This window comes from Monopterus albus, unplaced genomic scaffold (assembly GCF_001952655.1).
Source record: "Monopterus albus unplaced genomic scaffold, M_albus_1.0 scaffold5.1, whole genome shotgun sequence".
Taxonomy (NCBI): Eukaryota; Metazoa; Chordata; class Actinopteri; order Synbranchiformes; family Synbranchidae; genus Monopterus; species Monopterus albus.
In genome coordinates, this window is record NW_018127885.1 from 834362 (window position 1) to 855351 (window position 20990).

Genomic DNA, 20990 nt, shown 5'->3' on the forward strand with positions numbered 1-20990 from the left:
ATCTGCTCATTGTGCATATGAAACAGTGGTTTCCACCATTAAATATGGTTTATTCACAGCTGTGTTTTTGCATTGTTTTTATATGCTAGACAGTATAGTTAACAACTAAAGAAATGACACAAATTGAGGGAAGTAATGTCTAATTAAAAAGACCTCAGTAATAGAAAATAATGTAACACAACGATGTAACAACATATTTGCTGCATTAGTAACAATCAAAAGATACGTTCAGAAATCTATGAATCCCTGCCTTTAGAGAGTACCTAAACATCCAGTCAGGTAATGTTATGGTGTTCTAAGTTCACTGGGTATTTCACTATTATTTGCTGCAATAGTAGCATAATTATAATCAAAAGATAAATTTATAAATTTACGAATCCCTGCTTTTACAAAGTGTCTAAACATCTAGTCAGGCTGTGTTATGGTATTAGTTCATTTGGAGGGAAAGGGGTAAATTAAAGGTATATTCCATTGTAGAAAAAAATTTGCCAGACTTCACTGCTCATTAAAGGGGATGTTGAAGCCGCCATTGTGCAGGCAGAGGACCCTTTGAGATCTCTTTTATTTCCTCTTTGTATTGCCAGCCAAATATCTTTGTTTAAAGAGGAAGCCTCGTTGAATACATGAATACGTTGAAATATTTTTTTTATACGCGACGGCTTGGTTTCTTTACAGTCTACTTCGGAATTAGAACACAAATAGATCGCATTTTTGGTCAGGCTTTCTCCGAAGATGCCCGATTTGGGCCTCTATGCATTGTGGTACCTTCCCCGCTCTTCTGTTGGGATCCACCGCTAACGTGAAGCTGGTAAGGATAAACTGGTCAGAGCAATTAAAGGGGAAATGTTGCAAGAATATAAGTCCGCTTTGGTCCTAAAATTGTATCTAGGGAAATTGCAAACACCTATATTGCACCACATCATCACAGACTTTGCACAAGTAGCATGTTTAGCATTGTTTTATTGATACCAACTCTGATGTAGCACACATCGCATGGCGAGGGACAGGAAAGGGTTAAATTTTTCGACGCCGACATTTTTGTTCGGCACTCTACGGCAACTTTTTAACTTACATGTGCAGCGAGCTGCCACTATGTTTCACAACTCTGTGTCGCAGTTAAGCTGTAGCCTGCACAGTGTGTTTTAAATGAATTACAGCTCACACATTCGGACACGTAGCTCGTTGTTGCACAGGGCTGTTTTATGTTCATCTCATGCATGGATCAGCGTTTGCTAACAAGAGCTAGCACCAAAATGAAGACTGCATTTTCAGCAAAATAAACAAACCTCGAATATGTAGCCGTCTGTATCAATGTGTCAAAGCTGAATGCCCAGTAATTTCTAATGTATTGTGGCTACATTACACCGGGTATCTTTAGTTTACCTCTGATTAGCAGTAATATTGTTAGCATGTGCCTGAGGGTTGAATGAACTGCATTAAACAGAGCCGCGTTTTGTCTCCTGAACACTCCCACAGTGTATTCATAGAGGCCGCCCCAGTAACTCACAGTTTAAACAACAAATCGGGGTTAATAAAAGTGCAATAAGTTGACCGGCTTCTCTCTCGACTAGACAAGTGTTTCCCATGTGTATATTAGATGTTTTGAAACTTCAAATATGTGATCAGCTCATTGTGATTGTGTGTGGCACCGAGAGAGCACAGTAGAAACTTCAGATTTACAAACATTTTTATCACTAAACGGCCATATCTTATGCTTGAACATGAAAATACGCAAAACTAAAGTAATTTTGCATAGAGCTTACAGTACATTTAGAAAATCTAATGCAATGCATTACAATAGACCCGCAAAGAATACTTCTGAATTGTTCATAATTTGTCAGATTGATGTTGATTAAATTCTGGTCATGTTAGTATTTAATTTAGGTGTTGTGTTGCTTTGTGAGGTGTACCTTCCACTTTTCCTACAAAACATTACTTACTTACTATAACAGAGTATTGATTGAGCATTGCAATTTTCTCTGTCATTGAGATAAATTGTGATAAGAGCATAAACAGAAATTTAAACTGCCAGTCATTTGTTTAAATCAGCTTTGCAGTGTTGAGGATTAACTGCTTTTCTCAGTTTTATATAATTGTGACTGGGATATCTGTAGATTTTGGACTGTTGATTTGACTATTTGGTTTGATCAAGGAAATCAAAGTTGTTGCCAAGGGCTTTTATTATTTTCTGAGATTTTACACTTAGCAATTCATTGCTTAAACTGGTGGATTAATTGATCATGAAAATGCTACAACCCTAAGGATGACTGCACATTTAAATCAACAGCTCTGACAGTCTTGAAAATATAAGCTGCAAATAGCCAGGGTTCATTGCAGTGCTGTTGCTTCAGAGTATACATGTGACCAAGGTCATTTGTTCTTGTCATGCTTTGCTTAAAATGATGCTCAAATGAGCAGACAATGTTTTTCTAATTACTAATTTTGTTGTCCTGTCCCCATCATTGGTGTGGTTCTAGTGGTGAGGGCCCAGAGTTTCTTCAGACATGGCCGTGAGGGAGTCTTTTAACCCTGAAAGCTATGAGCTGGACAAGAACTTTAGACTCACACGCTTTGCTGAGCTCAAGGGCACAGGCTGCAAGGTTGGTTTTCTGACTCAAAATATGCACCGGATGCATTGTTGTCTTACAAGTTAATGTATGACTTACAACAATGTATAAAAATTGTGGTTGTGTCTGGTCACAGGTGCCCCAAGATGTGTTACAGAAGCTGCTAGAGACCCTACAAGAGAACCACTGCCAAGAGGATGAACAGTTCCTGGGGGCAGTTATGCCTCGATTAGGTTAATTAAGATCTTCATTTAACACTGTATGAGCTAGTTATTTGGTAACGCTTAAATAACAGCAGCTCATGAAAAGCTCACAAGTTGCCATTTCACTCAGCTTCTTGATTGAAGATGAGTGAAATATGGTATGATTTGGATTATGGTTTTGCATGAATAGGAACAGGAAGTACAGGGAGTACATCAGGATACATAATATTTCATCAGTTTAAACGTATTGACTAAAACATGATCCTCTCCAGGTCATCAGTTTAGATAGCACTAAATAAGCGTACTATTATGCCATCACCTTGTTCCACATTAAAGCCCAGCAGCCACTCTCTGTACAACCTGAAGCCGCTTGACTTTGTCATAGTTTAGTGTTTCCAGTCATATATCACTCTTTTGCCAGCAGAACACAAACCTCTACAAAATATCTTTTGTTTTTGAAGGAATAGGCATGGACACATGCGTGATCCCTCTTAGACATGGAGGCCTTTCTCTAGTTCAGACTACAGATTACATCTACCCCATTGTGGATGACCCCTACATGATGGTATGCATCTTCTCTTTAACGGGCATTACTGCATGCACCAATGTGTTTCTATTGATTATACATAGATGTGGAAAAATACCACACATTCTTTGCTGATGTGCAATATTCGGTGTGATGTAGGCCTACTTGACACACCAACCCCTTCTTGTGCTTAATTTTCAGTATTTCTATTTTGCAGGGGAGAATTGCTTGTGCTAATGTTCTCAGTGACCTGTACGCCATGGGAGTGACGGAGTGCGACAACATGTTGATGCTCCTGGGAGTCAGCAACAAAATGTCAGAGAAGGTATGAGACACATCAGTTAATGTAGCATATATTTGCAAACAAGCAAAACAAACCAAATACCATTATGTTCCATTGTGCTCTCTGACTCTGCTGTGACATTCCTGCATCTTTACAGGAGAGAGACAAAGTCATGCCACTGATCATCCAGGGATTCAAGGATGCATCAGAGGAAGCAGGCACATCTGTAACAGGAGGACAGACGGTGCTCAACCCTTGGGTAGTGATGGGAGGAGTTGCTACAACAGTCTGCCAGCCCAACGAATTTATCATGTAGGAATGAGTTCCTACTACATGGCCTGCTCTTGTTGTTTGTGTTACTCTTACCTGCTTCAGAAAAATGAATAATTTTATTGTAAATAATCCTGAAAATGTCGTGTTTGATATCTGTTAGGCCAGACAATGCTGTGCCAGGGGACGTGTTGGTGTTGACCAAGCCACTTGGAACACAAGTGGCTGTAGCAGTACATCAGTGGCTAGATATTGTAAGTCTGCCTGCCCAGAAACAAAAAGTCTGGCAACACTTGCAGTGTTTTGAGCAACTTTAATGTAAAGACCAAAGACCAGTGCATCTCAACTCTGACGAAGGTTACATGCTGAGATGCACTGGTCTTTGGTCTTTACATTAAAGTTGCTCAAAACACTGCAAGTGTTGCCGGACTTTTTCTAGTTTGTTTTTCCATTGTTTGTGCACCTCGGCAGTGAGTGAAGTTGTGTGAGAGATTTCTGCTGTGCTGGCAATCTGCCTGCTCATGAAGGATTTTGTCTGGACACCTTTTTTGGGGGGGGGAAGACCACTAATTCCATTAGCTGTATATGTTTGTTTGCTTTTTTTCAATCTCTCAGCCTGAGAAGTGGAACAAGATCAAACTGGTGGTAACCCAGGAAGATGTAGAGCTGGCCTACCATGAAGCCATGATGAACATGGCTCGGCTCAACAGGACAGGTAAAACCACTATGGTCAATAAGGAATTTGCAGTAATATGTACTTTCTTATTAAAGTTTTGGGTATTGCCATTATTTTTCAATTCCCGCACAGTCACATCAGCTGGAAAGTGTAGCAACTAGTCAGTGTCACTGTCTGTGGTCAAGTATTTTGTCAAATTCAAAGCAAAGGAACAGCAGGGATTACTATAAAATATTAAAAGATGATAGCAGCCTCATGCTTACAACACACCCAGCTGTCATCTCAGATAGAAAAAAAACAAAACAGATCCTGCCACATGGATGCACAGAAATATTTCTTCAGGTTCGCCAGTGTTTGTTCACTGGGTGCACACTTGCTTTTGTTTTCTTTATTGCCCACAATGTGTTAGTCTTTGAATGTTAACACAATCATCTGTATTTGTTCATGCCACAGACTAATTTATAACCATATAAACAGTTGTGTGCCTCCTTAATAAACAATTTAATCATCCAAATACCCTTTTAAGTCTCTTCTCTCATTTCTTCTTGTAGCGGCTGGCCTCATGCACACCTTCAATGCCCACGCAGCCACCGACATCACAGGGTTCGGCATCCTCGGCCATGCTCAGACATTGGCACGACAACAGCGAAGTGAGGTGTCATTTGTCATCCACAATCTCCCAGTGCTCGCCAAGATGGCTGCTGTGTCCAAGGCCTGTGGGAACATGTTTGGTCTCATGCATGGCACCTGCCCTGAAACATCAGGTGTGTGTGTGTGTGTGTGTGTGTATTTATTTTTGTTTTTTTCATTCCTAGTTCCTGTCTGTATTTCTAGTAGTACTATTAAAGGCAAACATGCCCAGAGAATAAAGAAAAATCATTGTGATCAGCATCACTATGAAAGGACAACATTTGATGCGTTCTCAGTTCTCTTACATCACTACACATTAAAATAATTTAAGCCCTTTTAACTGGCTGAATCTGCTTCGATTTATAGGAGGCCTGCTCATCTGTCTTCCCCGGGAGCAGGCTGCCCGCTTCTGTGCTGAAATCAAATCTCCAAAATATGGAGAGGGCCACCAAGCGTGGATCATCGGAATTGTAGAGAAAGGAAACCGCACTGCTCGTATCATTGACAAACCACGGATCATAGAAGTGGCACCGCAAGCTGCCACACAGAATGTCAACCCGACTCCCGGTGCAACTTCTTAATCATCCTTGCTGAATTATAAACCGGAACCCAGAAGCTCTGCTGAGTGATTTTAGACATAAACTACAAAATCATCCTAGAGTGTTGAAATGTATACACCGAATAGCTCACAGTACACAGAAAAGACTGGGTTGGCGTGTACCTACATGAAAAACAGCCCCACACAGTGGCCCAGAGAGCATGTCATCACCCAGTGGACTGAGCCTGCAGTATTTCCCATGATAACCCATAAGAAATAGAGCATACATTGAATCCATTTGCCATTTGTGTCTGTTGTATTCTGTTATATTAAACATGCTTGACTGGCAGACAGCTTAGAATGATGATGATAATAATAACCAGATACTGCTGATTCATTTTGAATCTTAGGAAGTCTGGCATCTGTTGCCTCTTTTAAAACTGTTCTCATCAAGTAAGCGGACAGTGACACGGTGTGCCCGTTTGTCCATTCACTTTGTACAGTTATAAAGCCTAGTTTTAGTTCATTGTTGAAACTGATGCTTTGAAAGAAACTGTGTGACCAGAATGGTTTGTGTTTTTTTATTACTTTGACCTTTTTGTATTGTCCCCACCTAAACTAATAAATATTCAAATAGATGGTTTGTCCTCACTATTCTGGAGCAGCGCTCATGTGACTACGTCATAACTGCAGATTGTTTTTACCTTTAAGGAACTGATGGTGCTCCATGTGTATTCTTCTAAAGTCTACTGATGAATCGTGGTTTAAAAAGTCAGCCCTTACGAGATGAGCCCTCCACCATATACGTTTGTCACATTTAGGGTCATATGGAGTACAGCAGTGTAAGTGTGATTTTGGAATTGTGCAACTGTCAAAAAAAAAGTTTGGGCTGTTTGTCAAAAAGTGCTTTAATCAGTGAGTTTGTTTCCTTTTGCCTTTGTTCAGCTTTTAGTTTGCTCTCTCACTGTTAGAAGATGTTCTGAGAGCAGTGTGACTTAATGTAATCAAGCTTCCTGTTGATCAGCCCAGATCATTTTTGTTCTAGTAGCTGGGATGAATCTGAAAGGCCTTTGTAAATGTCCATACAAATATTAGGAACAAGATAGACCCTCCACCCCACCGCTTACAATAAACCTCTCTTGTAATAGATTGTGTTTGTTTGTGAGGTATTAAAATTGTTTATACAATTGTTTAAATTGTGTAAAAATAGATAAAGCCACCAGTATAAGGAATTAATTTCTAATTATCTGTATATTCAGTGTTTATTCATTGCACAGAAGCCAGTGATGTAATTATATATAATGGGTGCATAAGCAAAAATGAAACACTTTAAATGAACAGCAAATTCATAAGTTATAAGGATTTAGATTTGAAAACAGCACTGAATTCTGTAGATAGATATGTTCATATGTTTCATGTGGACAAAACAGATCATAATTAGGTGTATTACATTAGATTAATATACAGCCTGGCATAAATTCACAAAAGATTTCAAGGAGAATGGAAAAACTACTGCAGAAATATACTTTTCCCTTAACACCAAACAAAGCAACTCTGTAAATTACAATATAAATAAAATAAAGGAGAAACAGCTATTCCTTTTGTCTGACTGAGTGGAATGAGTACCTCATATAATGTGACCCACCAGAAACCAAAAATAATACAAGTGCAACTTGTCACTACAGAAAAAGATGTTGAAGGCTGGGTTAAAAGTTGTATGCGAGACAAACCCAGCATATCATCCCATAGTGTCTGTCATATGTGCTTTTTCCCATTTACCAGGTGCATATTCTTTCCATGATCCACTATCTTATCATTTTCAGGCTTGAAAAGTGCTTGGATATCAAGCATGGCCTTCCGAATGTGCTGGCCAAACCGGTACGAGTCCTGCAGGTCATGCAGACAGGTGAATACAGAGAGAGAAAGAAATACATTTTGAAAGATAGCCTAAATGGTATACAGAAAAGATCTGTAACATGCAGTACACTTTGTGCTCTTACTGTGTCGGGGCTGTAGAACTTGCTGGAGATGTGGAATGTGATGAGATTTTCCCCAATAATGATATAAGACACACCATAACCATCATCAGCCACCTGGGGGTGGACAAGTAATGCCTTTATATAACTGTACATGGCCCTCCCAGATCAGGATGACAGAGTGAAAAAATATGATTGTGTAACCTGTGCACATTTCTAAAACCATTTAACTTACTGGGCCAAATCCACCACCTGCGCTGACATATTCAGGGAACATGTTGATGTCAACTAAATTGAGCTGCTGTTGTGGAGTCTGGCTAGTGGACAACTTCCAGGGCTCCGAGAGCACCTAGAAGCGAAGACATTGAATGTTGTATAAAAAAACTGATTAAAATAATCAGATATTAGAGAGATAAGAAATAAGCCTCCTCAGTTAACTCTGGCATTTTGACAGAAATGTAATTAATATGAATTGTCTCTAACCTAGGAGAAAGGAGAAAGGCTGTAATACATAGTTTAAGAGAAAAACAGTGAATAAGAAATAAATAAAAGTTATTATAGTTCTCACCTTCTTAAGAAACAGTGAGTCAAGGCCGAGGTATTTGGACACTATGTAGAGACAGAAGAGGTGACGGTCGATACCAGAGCCAGTCATGGCCAGACGATACATGTTTTGATGCTTATCTGCTGCCTTCCGAAACAGGGCAAGTCTCTGGACATTCTGATCACAAAAACATTGATCATCATATCAAACTGACCTTTAACTCTGGTAATGTTGGTGTTAGATTAACCCTGCCAGAACACCTGGGAGCTCAAAGTCCAGGGCACTGACACACAGATGCATATTAGGTTTAGGTCTTGATGACAATGTCACTGATTGTGAATTTGTGAGTCTGATAGTATCTAAGTTATCCTGATTTATTCTAAGTTTTAATGTGTGTTTTCGTTCTGCTTACTGTTGCACCAGTGTCCTCCATGGCTCTGACAAATGCAACAGCCTCAGAAGTGCAGGAGCGTACAGTCTCAGTCCGACCGTCTTTGAACATACGAGTCATTGATGACTCGTATGTCAGACAGAAAACCCCTTGGTCCTATAAAGTAGATAGATTATTGTGATTTAAGGATGGCAGAAGATGCAATTAAACATTTAATATAAATAGTGAGCAATAATGTTAGTAATGTGATTCTAGACACAGGGCAGGGGGCGATGACAGACCTACCCTGAACTGTGCCAGCTGCAGGGCGAGCTGAATAAAGGCATCAGGACTGGTTCTGCATTTCTTGATCAGGCCTTTCCCAAAGTCCTTAAACAGACAGCCATGGAAGTCCACGTCATCAGCTATCTGCTTTGCCGATAGATAGGAAGTCTCGATGACATCTTGACACTAAAGAGGGGAAAACGGATATTCAGTTTGTTACCTACACCCTACTGAATTTTACCATCATGATTAAACCAATCAGGTGAATAAAAATAAGCACTGTAAGGTTCTACTGTACCTCCTTTGGAAACTGCCACTGAAGTCGAGTAGGATGAGGCAGCCCCTTGTTCACATCTCCTTTACAGTGCCCCTCCTCTGTGTAGCCAAGATGGAAGCAATCTGTAGCAAGGACATACTACACAGACAGAAAAGGACAGCTGAATATCAGTGCAAACTTTCAATTATTGCTTTAACATATAATGTTATACATTACATTATGTTTATACCTCCCACATATGTCCTATAATTGGTGCATCAGCCCAAGAATGTTCAACATTTAATCCCATTTTTCCATTTGGATAAGAGACCATGGTGAAAGACTTGTCAAACCACCTGTGACAAACAAAAAAAGTATGGTTTTAGCAGGGGTTTTCAACTAATTGTGACCCAGGGACCACCATTCTGACTAAGATGTAACCTGAGGACCACTGCTGTGGGATGGACAAACAGGAGGTGCACAATTTTGATCCTAAAAGTCACCTTGATTATTCACAAACAATAAGTGATTAAATAAATAAATACATACATTCCCACAGTGAAACTATATTATTGAATGCATAACCAAGGACCATCTGCAAAGCCTTTGCACACCACCAAGGGCCCACGGACCACTGGTTGAAAACCCTTGGTTTTAGGAAAACAAACCAATAAGTCAATAAGTCAAATCTGTCCTGAGGCCTTCCCTTATAAAGCCCATGGCATGCTTTTCCTTGTTTTCTGATTTATCTACAATGTTACAACAGTGAATTATCATCTTAGATGTGACCTAAAGCTTAAAAAAAAAGAAAACTGTGGGATGGATAGACAGGAGGTGCACAATTTTGATCCTAAAAGTCACCTTGATTATTCACAAACAATAAGTGATTAAATAAATAAATACATACATTCCCACAGTGAAACTATATTATTGAATGCATAACCAAGGACCATCTGCAAAGCCTTTGCACACCACCAAGGGCCCACGGACCACTGGTTGAAAACCCTTGGTTTTAGGAAAACAAACCAATAAGTCAATAAGTCAAATCTGTCCTGAGGCCTTCCCTTATAAAGCCCATGGCATGCTTTTCCTTGTTTTCTGATTTATCTACAATGTTACAACAGTGAATTATCATCTTAGATGTGACCTAAAGCTTAAAAAAAAAGAAAAAAAAAAAGAGATGCACATAGTATGTTCTAGTATTTCTATGCAGAAGCAACTCACTTTATACACAGTACCTGTTTGTTTCGACAGCTTCAGGCCAGTGTGTCTGCCGCATGTGATGTGTTGCCGGTTAACGAGACGATTCCAATGATCCATGATGTTAGTGTCAGCGCTACGCTACCTGTTGGAATTAATTTCACTACTTTGGGACTGTATGTGGTCATGTGGGGCAAGACGCAGCGACCACCAGTTGGATTTACCGACAGTGGAGCTACTTGAAGTTACTATGCCTGCGGTATGCCAGTTAAAATATGGGGTTTGTCAATTACCCACTTTGTTTATAGTGTTGCACATCTCTTTTCATCTGTACATATATTGCTGTTTACCTATCGATGGAGGAGAAATTCAAATGAATTAATACTGTCGCAGTTCAGTGTGGTGTCCACTTTTGACACAACACCAGCAGTAGGAGTTGTGCACGTTCACAAACTATCCTCTTGCTTTTAGGAAGAGGCTCTCTGGTTTTATCATTCTGAAATAATGACAGACTATCTTGAGTAATGATGGATGCAAAGCTAATCTAGAGGTACCCAAGATTAAATACAAAATGGCTGGAAACGTCTCTGCCTACCTGTCATAACATTTTCCGTGCAGCAGGGACTTTGCATAGCTGTCAAATGAATTGGTCTTTCCTGGGTCATAACCCTGCGGCTCGTCATCCAGTGTCAGGAAGAAGGCAGCTGACTCAATGGCATCAAGGGACACTTTGTTTACTCCCCGGCTGAAATATTTAATCCGAGCTTGAGCCCATGGAACTCTAGACATTGAGCGTAAGACATTTAAACCTAGATGAGTATGTGCAGTATACAGTATGTCCTGTGTATATGTGTGTTTGTATACACCTGTTTCCTGCAGTCAGGGCAGCTAATTTGAGTTCTCCTGGCTGGGGTTCTGATGTATCATTGAGGATCTTTTGAAATTGTGTCTCAAGCTCACTAGGTAAGAGGTGTCGCCCCCCAGTGTACAGCCACATTTGGAAGAAGCGGCCTTTATGGAAGACAACCAGGTGCTTACGGTCAGTCAGGTGCTGCACAATATCTACAGGAAAAGAAGGTCAGGGAGGAAACAACAAAAGGTTAAAAGGTAGGATATATTTTCTCTAAAACATGATCCCTGTGTGCCTGCAGTGCAGTTTTGTTTGAGTGTAAATCAACATACTGCATAAACAAATTGTTCTCTGTGGATTGAAGCCTTTAGTCATTTCTCAGTTATTGATATGAAAGCAGGCAAAGTAGCTTTTAATGGTGAACAGAAAGCATGAGCTGTGGCACCGCTGTGGACACAAATGATGGAAAGGTAAAACCCAGCACTGCACAGTTAGATTCTTCCATTAAACTGTACAAACTTGAACAGTAGCTGACCTGTTTCAATGCCAGGGATGCGGGTGGTGTTAAACATCCTCTCCATCTGAGAGGAACACATAGGAACTATCCCTAGAGCCCTCAGCTGAGAAGAAAAAAGAAAATGAAGTTTAAACCAGAGGCAGAGAAAAATTACAACATTTAAAGTCCCACACGAAACTGCTATTTTCTGCCAAATCTGGTATGGAAAAATGTATATCACATGAAAAACTGTCTGGGTTCTTCTTAGTGGTTTAAAGTAGGTGGCTCAGGTGGAAAAAGGTGATGCCACATAGTCCCATTTACCACTCAGGATTTAGCAATATTCAAATCTAAATCTAATGGCAGTTTGGTAATCGTTTGCTTATAAGCAGATCAAACTATACAGTCCTGATGAAATATGTTTTGACTGTTCAACTCTTAAAAATGTCTAAGAATGTTTTTTTCAAAGTTTAACTTTAATTGTTGCTTATCAGAATACTAGAGACACCATTAAGATTTGAAATAAAGTTTTCAGGAACTTAGAAGGAAAAGAATAATTCAAAGTTTATGTTTGGGCTAGAGAGAAAATACAGGGGAGAAAAAGAGAACTGGGTAGGTTAAACATTAATTGTGTCATTTAGATAAGCAATACCGGTGCATGTTCACCACGTTCCAGTTTGCGTCTGTACTGTAGCATGGCATGGACAACATTTCCTGCCCGTGCGGCCTGACGGTGTGTTGGAGTCATATACAAAAGGTCCTGCACCACAAATAAGGTATAACAAGCCAAAACAAATAAAGACACACACACAAAGAATACAACTACTGTATAAATCAACAACAGGCACTCTTATTCCAAATATTATAACTGACATGTACAACAGGTGAACTTTTGAGCATTAAAGGAATTTTTGTTTAGCATTGCTCATAAAAATGTCTATTGTATGTACTCTTTGCCATATTTTACACATCATCTTCTATATTGCTGCATTTGTTATAACTGGTATAACAATCTGATCTAATGACAATGTTTCTTACCATTACATAGAAGTTACTGTTCACCATGATAGGACCCCTGCCCCTGAGGTAGATGTATTGCTCCCACCAATCACTTACCTAAAAAAAACATAATGGTTGTTATTGTATAATATGTAATATAAACTGCATATGATTCAAGTGAATTTGAGCTTCAAAGTTTTATAACTTGTAAACGCTACTCACATAATTTGTTGCCCACCAGGATTTTAGAATTAAGTATCTCTGCAGCTTTGTTGCTAAAGAATCTTTAAAGTCATTGGCCAAAATTTCCATTTGACTGTATTGTTCACTGTCCAGCAGGGGGTGAACTGACTCAAGGTACTGGGGGGAGAACATGGTGCATTGTCAGAACAACAGAGCAGAGTTATGTGGAAACACAGCTGATATAATAGAACAGTTGAGATACACAAACAGAAAAGCAAAAGATATCCAGCAGATGTTAATGGGATGTGGCAGATTTTAATTTTCTACTGGAATCCTGTAATCTGGTGATGTCACAATCCTCACACAATCAAACCATTGCCTGTATAGTTCAACCATCTGTGTTGATTAAACTGTGTAAGAGTTATAAATGGCAGTTTAGATATTTGGTATTTGTTTTGAAATGTTCAACACACAACATGACAAAGGCTTCAATATGATGCTTAGATATCAAGTTACACTTATATAGTTTTGTTATATGATTAAAACCACACACCTATTGTAGTAAAAATGATACAGAGAGTGTGTTTCCATGTCGCCGAATATCTTAGAGATGATGAGATTCTTGGGGTATCTTGGTCATGTGTTTCACATGTCAACAGAATAACCTGTTATTTCTGTTATGATATAACCATTTTTCCCCATGTAAAAACACCATGAATATGGAACCAGGATATTAACATGCATCTAAATATACTTGATCATTTAGAGAAACTACTATTCTACTACTAACTGCTATTCTTTCTGGTTATGGAAGGTTCAGTACTGTGCAATTACACACCCTGCGAATTGTATCTTCCACACTGGGCACAGGGAGCCTGGGTAAGGACGCCTGGAAACTGTACAGTAGTGGTCTGCGTCCAGAGAACATTTTCACCAGGCTCTGGTACCAAACACATACAGTATACAAGATTACTCTTCATAACAGATTCTAACAAGAATCAGCCATACCGTCTGTACTGTGTAAATAGACTGTGTACTGGCAGCCAGTGGCACACATGATACAATAAAAAACAGAGGGATAAACATACCAGCCACACTTTTGTAGATGTGCTCATTTTTCCATGGGTTTCAAAAATCCAGCCATGGTAGGAGAGCAGAGCTTTGAGAGTGTATCTCAAGAAGTAGATGAGAAACAGCCACAGTGCAGTGGCAAACAAGATGGCACTCAGCACTGCTTGGGTCTGCACTGGCATACGGTCTCTGCTCAGAAAAAGAACAACACTGCCCTTATTTACATTGTAAACATCAAAAAACAATAAATGTAGAATTTAAACAGCTGACTTACTGCATACCTCATTTAAATAAACCTACTGTATGCAGCAGAATACTGTACTTAGAAACTGAACCACAACAGTATATAACATGATTACACTAGGCTGGGGAGGGTGTTTCTCACCTGTGTGGTAGGTGATCCTTAATAGCATCAATCATTCCTAGAGAGGGGTCTGTATGGGTATACAAGGAACTCATCATGGCAATTACAACTATCAGCCAGCTGGATGGACTGGCAGGGTAGACTCCAACCAATACACCATTCTGTGAATAAAAAAAACAGGAGGAGTCAGTATCAACACACACTGAATCTTTGTGCCCCATGTTCTGTTCAGGTATATAGATAGATCTTAATAAGTACTGTGCACCACGGTCATGTTTGTGATCTTACTGAGTGACATTGTTTAACACTGAGCCACATCTGAAGTGTTGGTTACAATACCTTGAACTGAATGGCTTTCTTCTTCCATGCTGTCAGTCCTGACAGGTAGATGTTTTTGAGGACCTCTTGACTGAGTTTAAGGTCAACACCATCTGGGTGCACAGTGAACTGGAAGCCCACCGCCTGGTGTGCCTCAGCCATCTTTGTGTATTACTACAACACTAGAGACACAGATTTATCAGTTTGACTTGTGCATGAGATTTCATTTTAACCAGTATCAGACCATAATAGTTTTTATTAGGAAACACTATTTCTGAACCGTTAGATCTTGAACACATAATAAATTAATATCCACTAACTCTTTGTCATCTAATAATGTCTTTTATATTCTTATTCTTCACAATATCTCAGAGAGACATTATGCAGCAAAGAATTTTTGAATAAACTAAACTCTATCATTGAGCCATGTTTGTTGGAATGCCTGGGTATTTCATTCATTATTATTATTATTAATATAAGAGTAGCATACAAGTTCCCCCTAATTAACGTCCAAAAAAACCTAAAAATAAGCAAAAAACAGATAGACTTTCACAACTTGGACATTCTTTGAAGGAATGTCGCATTGTTTGTCTGCACAGCTGGACTGGTTCAGTCATTGTCTTTGAAAAGGCAATGACCTTGTGACATTCTTAACAAAAGTAGTTCACAAGTTGCTTTATGTAACGGCCAGGGTGACAGGTCTAGGATTTCTTTTTCCATGTCATATGACTGAACAGTCACCAAGTGGGACAAAGTTCAATGCCCACATATAGCGGTGTACCAGCTGAGCATGTGCGCAGACCTCAGATAGGCATGAAAATATAAACACAGAGTACAACCCAACTAAACCCTTTAATATTACAAAACACAGTGAGAATCTATTAAGGTAAAGGCCAGCATTGTTAGTGAACAACTTTGCAGAAAACCTTTCAAGAGCTAGAATAGATTTCATCACCTGACAGTGACATTGAACCTTCTCATCATGATTTTCACTAGAGCTTCTACATGTCTGGCTTAACACAACAAATACGAAACATTAACTTGAGATCAATAGTCTAGCCTTTTCACTCTAATGACATTATTATACAGTATGTTTACTCTACAGATAAACAGAAAAACCTAATGCAACACAGATGCAAAAAAGAGCAACAGACAAGAAGGAGGCCCTTACTTTACCTTTCTCAAGCCAGAGTCTGTGTGATCCAGTCATGCTAAAGAAAACGATGAGGCACTGGAATTCCTCTGTGTTCAGGCTTGTGTGCTCTGTGTGACTCTAGTGCCCTTGAAGTGGCTTTCCTCAGGTAGTGAGATCACAGCTGTCGTCTCCTGTGTTTTCCAACCCTCCCTCTTTCCCCCTTCCCCTAACCACTACTCTCTCGCTCCCTCTCTCACTCGTGATATGCTTCTTTTTGTAACAAGACACCAAACATGGACTGATCTTCATGTGCCAGGAGTTCTCTGCTATGTAACTGAACCTGCTGCAGTGCTTGGGTTACTGAGAGCAATTCCTTTTCTGCTACTGAGAGTGCAAGCACTTCTCCAGTATCATAATAAAAATAGAATTATGGAATAAGAATAAGAGCATAATACTCTCTGGGGGTAAATTTATCAGCAGATTCAAGCGTCATGACTTCCATGTTTGAATGTTTAACAATGAGACCTAATGCTGTTTATCAAGAGAAGACAAAATCTGTTGCCTTATCTGTGTGACTTAATTGTATATTTAGGTTATACCATCATGCCCTTCAAATTCAGCAATAATGCAGGGAATAAAGGAAGAAATATTTTTAATGTAAACAAACAATAAATCAAAATAAATCAAGAGTAAAGGAGAACATCACACTCCATTTCAACCAGAAGCATGGTTAAAAACAATTTAAAATAAAGTCAACTTCTGAGCTTCTTTATACTTTTCAATTGTGTTTTTCCAGAGTTACTCTGTGCGTTAGGTGCAAGTGTAATTGTGGCTGAACCTTGGGAACAAACTTTAAAGTAAACCACTGATATTTTAATAAACACTAGAAACTGATAATTTACCTTATGTTGGAGAAAGATTTAAAAAGTATTTTTACATTCTGCAAAAAAAGTCAATGTGTGTAAAGTAAAACAACGACAGAGTTGTAGTACTTGAGTCCAGGACTTTGACTCAAGTCCTGATTTTCAGGACTTGGATTTGACTTAGACTTGAGAAATGATGTCTTGGACTCAAGTACTGACTGTATTCTCACTCGGAAGTTGTAGACGAGGACTGACTTTTTTTTGCTATAGGCCATAATAATCTGGTATAAAATATTGATATTAAAACCTGCTCTTCACATCTAAGTAATTTGTGTGTGTGTGTGTGTGTTTATGGGTGCATTTATTTGGCTGTTTGTCACAAACAGTAAGTGGACTCCATTTAAAATGGTGGGAATTGTATCAGTTGTGTTTAATGTAGACCATAATGACCTGGACTTGGGTCATGGGGAGTTGACTCAGTCTTGAGGTTTGGTAAATCAACTACAACACTGAACAACAAAGCTGGCTATAACTTTAGAAGTGAAGGTAAAAGATAGCTTCATAGTGGGTTGAGACTGGTAGAGGAGGAAGAACGCTGAGAGAGAGAGTTTGGAGATCCATCCTCACAACACTGTTGTGCTCTATACTTGGCATCAGGACCTGATTGCCTGCAACTGTTCCTTGCCCTGCAAATCCCACTTTCTCAGCCCTGTGCACCTGGCGAAAAAGAGGATAAAGCAGAATTTGATTTTAGTTAAAAATATTAGGCTCCGTTTTTTTTTTGTGCTTCAGACACAAGTAAGCCAGCACATAACACTAAAGGTGAGAATGTGGTGATGTACCTTTCTATGAACACAGTCTCTTGTTAGATTCTCACCTGTCCCCATTTGTGTGACTGCACACAGAATGATGTGACCACATTCTCCGAGTTGTTTCCACCAATCACAAGCAGCCTGTCAGTAGCACCCAGGAAGTAAAGAGTGGCGAGGTCTGCATCTCTTCTGGCAAGAGTAGGAAGCAGCTCAGACCAGCAATCTCAAAGAGAGGGAAAACAGGAGCACAGTTTTTCATACATCCAGATGAGTGTGTAAACTATAACTCTAAAGTGACTGGACTGAGATGAAGGCAACAGAAAGGACAATGACACACACACAAGTGCATGTTCTCTGGCCTGAGAAGAAAACCATATTCTTCAGACAGACTGTGCTCTTCTGCCTTACCTTGCCTCGTGTTGTACTGCAGCAGCAGTTTCTCTCCAGTTCTCTGGATGCTTCCCAACACATAAATACTGTGTCCAAGGCTTGTAGCGAGGGGCACGTCATGGGACAAAGACATGGTAAACTGGAAGTCGCTGAGCGGCAGGGGGGAGACAAACCTAAGGATTAAATTATATTCAAATTACTGTATATTCAGTCTTTAATACACTCACAATTGAACAGGCTGCATTACCAACCAGGAAAAGCTGCAGGGCACCAAATGCCAGGTTCACTTAGTTTTTTGTAATTTGATTAATTTAGGGAGTTTTTTTCTGAAATAGGTGAGTATACACTAATAATGCACAATATCAAGTGACACAGGAGCCTTCAGGTGTGACCTGCTTAAAGTCTTAAGAGCTTACTAACCTCCATGTGTCCTCCCATGGATCATAGCATTCTACTGCTGTATAAAGAGCTGTGCTAGAGTCTGGGGCCACCAGGTACTCCAAGTACCAGCCTCCCACAGCATAAATACAGCTTTCACAGGCAACTGCACTGAAGTGCCTTCTGTGCTGTGGGTGAAACAGGGGAATACAAGGCAAGAGACATTTTATTTTGGGAAAGACAGACAGGTGAACTTGATTAACAAGCTAGAAGACTGTCTCACCTTAAGCAGAGGAGCTGTGGTGACCCATGCTTGAGTGAAGGGATTATACCTAAAGGAAGCCATCTTGAACTCCCAGCCTCTCTTCACACGTTGTCGGTAGCCTCCTATAACGTATAAGTAGTTATACAGGACCACTGTAGTAAAACACCACTTATCAGCCCTGAAAGGAAGCTCAGAAGCTGGATGCCAATCTCCGCTGTCCTCTGACCCTTTCAGGGTGAAGATATATCGGGCATGTTCTGTTTCTGGGTCATTCCACGAAGTTAGGCTCTCCTTCCTAAGGCTACACAGACGTCGCTCTCCTTGTGTTCTTAGGTGGACAAGTCCCTCCTTCTCCTCATCGTTCAGACACCTTAGGTATTAATCAGTTTACAAGAAAGAAATGTAGCAAACTGACCTCCTGAAAAAAGTGAAATGAAGTCATCTGAAGTGTGGTAATATGTTGGTCTGTTAGAATTTGTTTCTTTCAGTTAGCTCTAAAGCAAAAGATGATTCCATCAGTTAAAATCATGACCTTGTGACTGAGCATCAGATTATATAGCATCATGTTTTGTTGGCCACCATGACAGTTATTTTCCCCTAGGAGAGTAAAGAATCTATGGATGGAGCAAAATGTTTTAACTGATGTATACTGTATATACCTGATGAGGCGAGACAGCTCCATCATGTTTCTACTCAGGTAGGTGAACACTGTCATCTTCAGCTCTGCACAACAGATCTCTTGAGCCAGACTCAGGAAGAACAAACAGTTCTCTGGCCTGAGGTAATCTGCCAGGACTGACAAGCACTTTGAGAGGAAGGCCTCAGCCAGCAGATAGCTGCTGACCTCCAGAATCAGAAGGGGAGGAAGCAAAGTTGGTTTTGAGCTGAATCCCAGACATGAGGGGACAAGGATAAATAAATGGGATTTGAATGTTTGCATACCTGGATGTGAGTGCCCAACTCCTCCTGGGGAACGTTAAACTTATTATGGAAGCAGAACTCCAGAATATTGTAGAAGATGGAGGAGGACACATGGTCCAGGTGGATGAGGCTCTCGGAGGTCTCTCTCATTCTGGACTGGGACAAGGCTCGGAAGTACTCGCTGCACTCTGAAAGTCTTTTGAGGTCCACCTTAAAAATGAATAATTAAACAATTTTTTACAGCCTTTTTGAAGTTTTTGATAAACCTGTTGGGAGAACTGTTTTATTTTTTACTTACGTGGAAAGCATGTGTGTTGGTTTGGACCACAACCATGGTTTCACCTCCATCTCCAAGGCGGTAAGTGCGGAGAACCTCATTGGTTTTCCACTGATCCAAGTCTGCTTGACATGATCCTTCTGAGATACCTGGGGATGCTATCCAAGTTTTGATTCTTGGAAAAGCTCCCCAAAATCTCATAAAACCATGTTTCAACCATAAGCTTATCCACTCAAAGAGTATCAAAAAATACTGCCTGAAAGGATTCATTTCGCTGACAGATGGGATCTAGGTTGAACCCATTCAAAACTTTTGAATACTGCCTAGGCAAGATGTTATATTGTTTAAACTCTAAAAATGCTATGCACATCTCACTCAATCACTGCTCCAGTCACACATTCAGAACACCACTGTAAACTCTCCACATAAAGTAAGACAAATCCCCTGAAGAATTCCAAACAGCTGCTCCACAACAGAAAAACAGAGGATAACTAACAGTTTAGCCCATGCACAACCAACTCATCTCCTTTTCCCTGCTGCAGCTCTTACAGTCTCAAGCCCATTAATGTGGCAAACAGCAAAGCATGGATTTAAGATCGCCAGCTTCAGTTTCAGAACTCTTTTTTGTTCTCTGTTTGCTTCAGATCCAGTCGATTTAGACAGATCCCTCAATGTCTGAGCTGTGTACTGGTCTATTCTTGGCACATGGAGGTGGGAGGGGCACTCAACCCTGTGGAGTGAAACACTGCCTTCTTCGCTCTGCTGTTAACGTCACCACTGGACGCTCAAGTTACTTAACAGTTAGATGTACCAGCATGAAAGCAACTTTGCTTTAAAAATGTATAAAATAAAGTTGGTGAAATATCTTTCAAAATATAGATATTGGTGAAAAGAAAAAAGGTGCATTGGCTCAAGTTCTAAGCACATTTGCTTTTAAATGATATTTTTTAATAGTGCAAAAATGACCAACATAATACAGAGTTTAAGAGAATGAAATACCAGGACACAAACAGCTGTAGTTAATGCGGCACAGTTAAGCTTCTGGCTCCTAATGAGTAAAGTGATGCAGCTATGTGTAAAACAAGTATTAATTAATGGTAGTTAAATCAAGGAGAGTCTAAATAATAATAAAAAAATTTTTAAAGTCTCTCAAAAATGTCAGTATCGCACTTTACATTAAAATGGGCAACATAGAGCCGTGACAGTAATCCAGCAAAAATTTCAATTATGTTGGATTTCATTTAAAGCTACAGTATGCAACCTAAGGTAGAACTAGCATTAAACTCCAAATCAATGCTTCAGTCAGGTTGATGAGGTTACATACATGTACCAGATGGACATTTT

General features: G+C 39.8%; 3 protein-coding genes across 3 annotated transcripts; 1 reads left to right on the plus strand and 2 right to left on the minus strand.

Annotated features, from left to right (window-relative positions):
- The first annotated feature begins 548 nt into the window (after positions 1 to 548).
- On the plus strand, positions 549 to 6326 carry sephs1 (selenophosphate synthetase 1). The gene is made up of 10 exons (XM_020612436.1): positions 549 to 808; positions 2478 to 2600; positions 2704 to 2800; positions 3232 to 3335; positions 3514 to 3621; positions 3737 to 3891; positions 4013 to 4103; positions 4465 to 4564; positions 5077 to 5289; positions 5522 to 6326. The coding sequence occupies exons 2-10, from the start codon at positions 2505 to 2507 to the stop codon at positions 5734 to 5736; spliced, it is 1179 nt and encodes a 392-aa protein (XP_020468092.1). The 5' UTR covers positions 549 to 808; positions 2478 to 2504; the 3' UTR covers positions 5737 to 6326.
- Positions 6327 to 6933: 607 nt separating this feature from the next.
- cpt1b (carnitine palmitoyltransferase 1B (muscle)) lies at positions 6934 to 15950 on the minus strand. Its single transcript, XM_020612422.1, has 19 exons — positions 15782 to 15950; positions 14627 to 14787; positions 14309 to 14448; positions 13941 to 14112; positions 13691 to 13792; positions 12892 to 13029; positions 12709 to 12786; positions 12323 to 12430; positions 11710 to 11794; positions 11191 to 11386; positions 10920 to 11105; positions 9375 to 9480; positions 9167 to 9283; positions 8890 to 9054; positions 8626 to 8760; positions 8238 to 8390; positions 7905 to 8018; positions 7694 to 7786; positions 6934 to 7580 (listed from the first exon to the last, which is right to left on the minus strand). The coding sequence occupies exons 2-19, from the start codon at positions 14765 to 14767 to the stop codon at positions 7449 to 7451; spliced, it is 2361 nt and encodes a 786-aa protein (XP_020468078.1). The 5' UTR covers positions 14768 to 14787; positions 15782 to 15950; the 3' UTR covers positions 6934 to 7448.
- A 561-nt stretch (positions 15951 to 16511) lies between these two features.
- Positions 16512 to 19545, minus strand: LOC109967511 (kelch domain-containing protein 7A). The gene is made up of 7 exons (XM_020613145.1): positions 19391 to 19545; positions 19108 to 19292; positions 18467 to 18818; positions 18226 to 18371; positions 17824 to 17978; positions 17481 to 17638; positions 16512 to 17320 (listed from the first exon to the last, which is right to left on the minus strand). Exons 1-7 carry the CDS (start codon positions 19517 to 19519, stop codon positions 17138 to 17140), a joined length of 1308 nt encoding a protein of 435 aa, XP_020468801.1. The 5' UTR covers positions 19520 to 19545; the 3' UTR covers positions 16512 to 17137.
- Positions 19546 to 20990: the final 1445 nt, after the last annotated feature.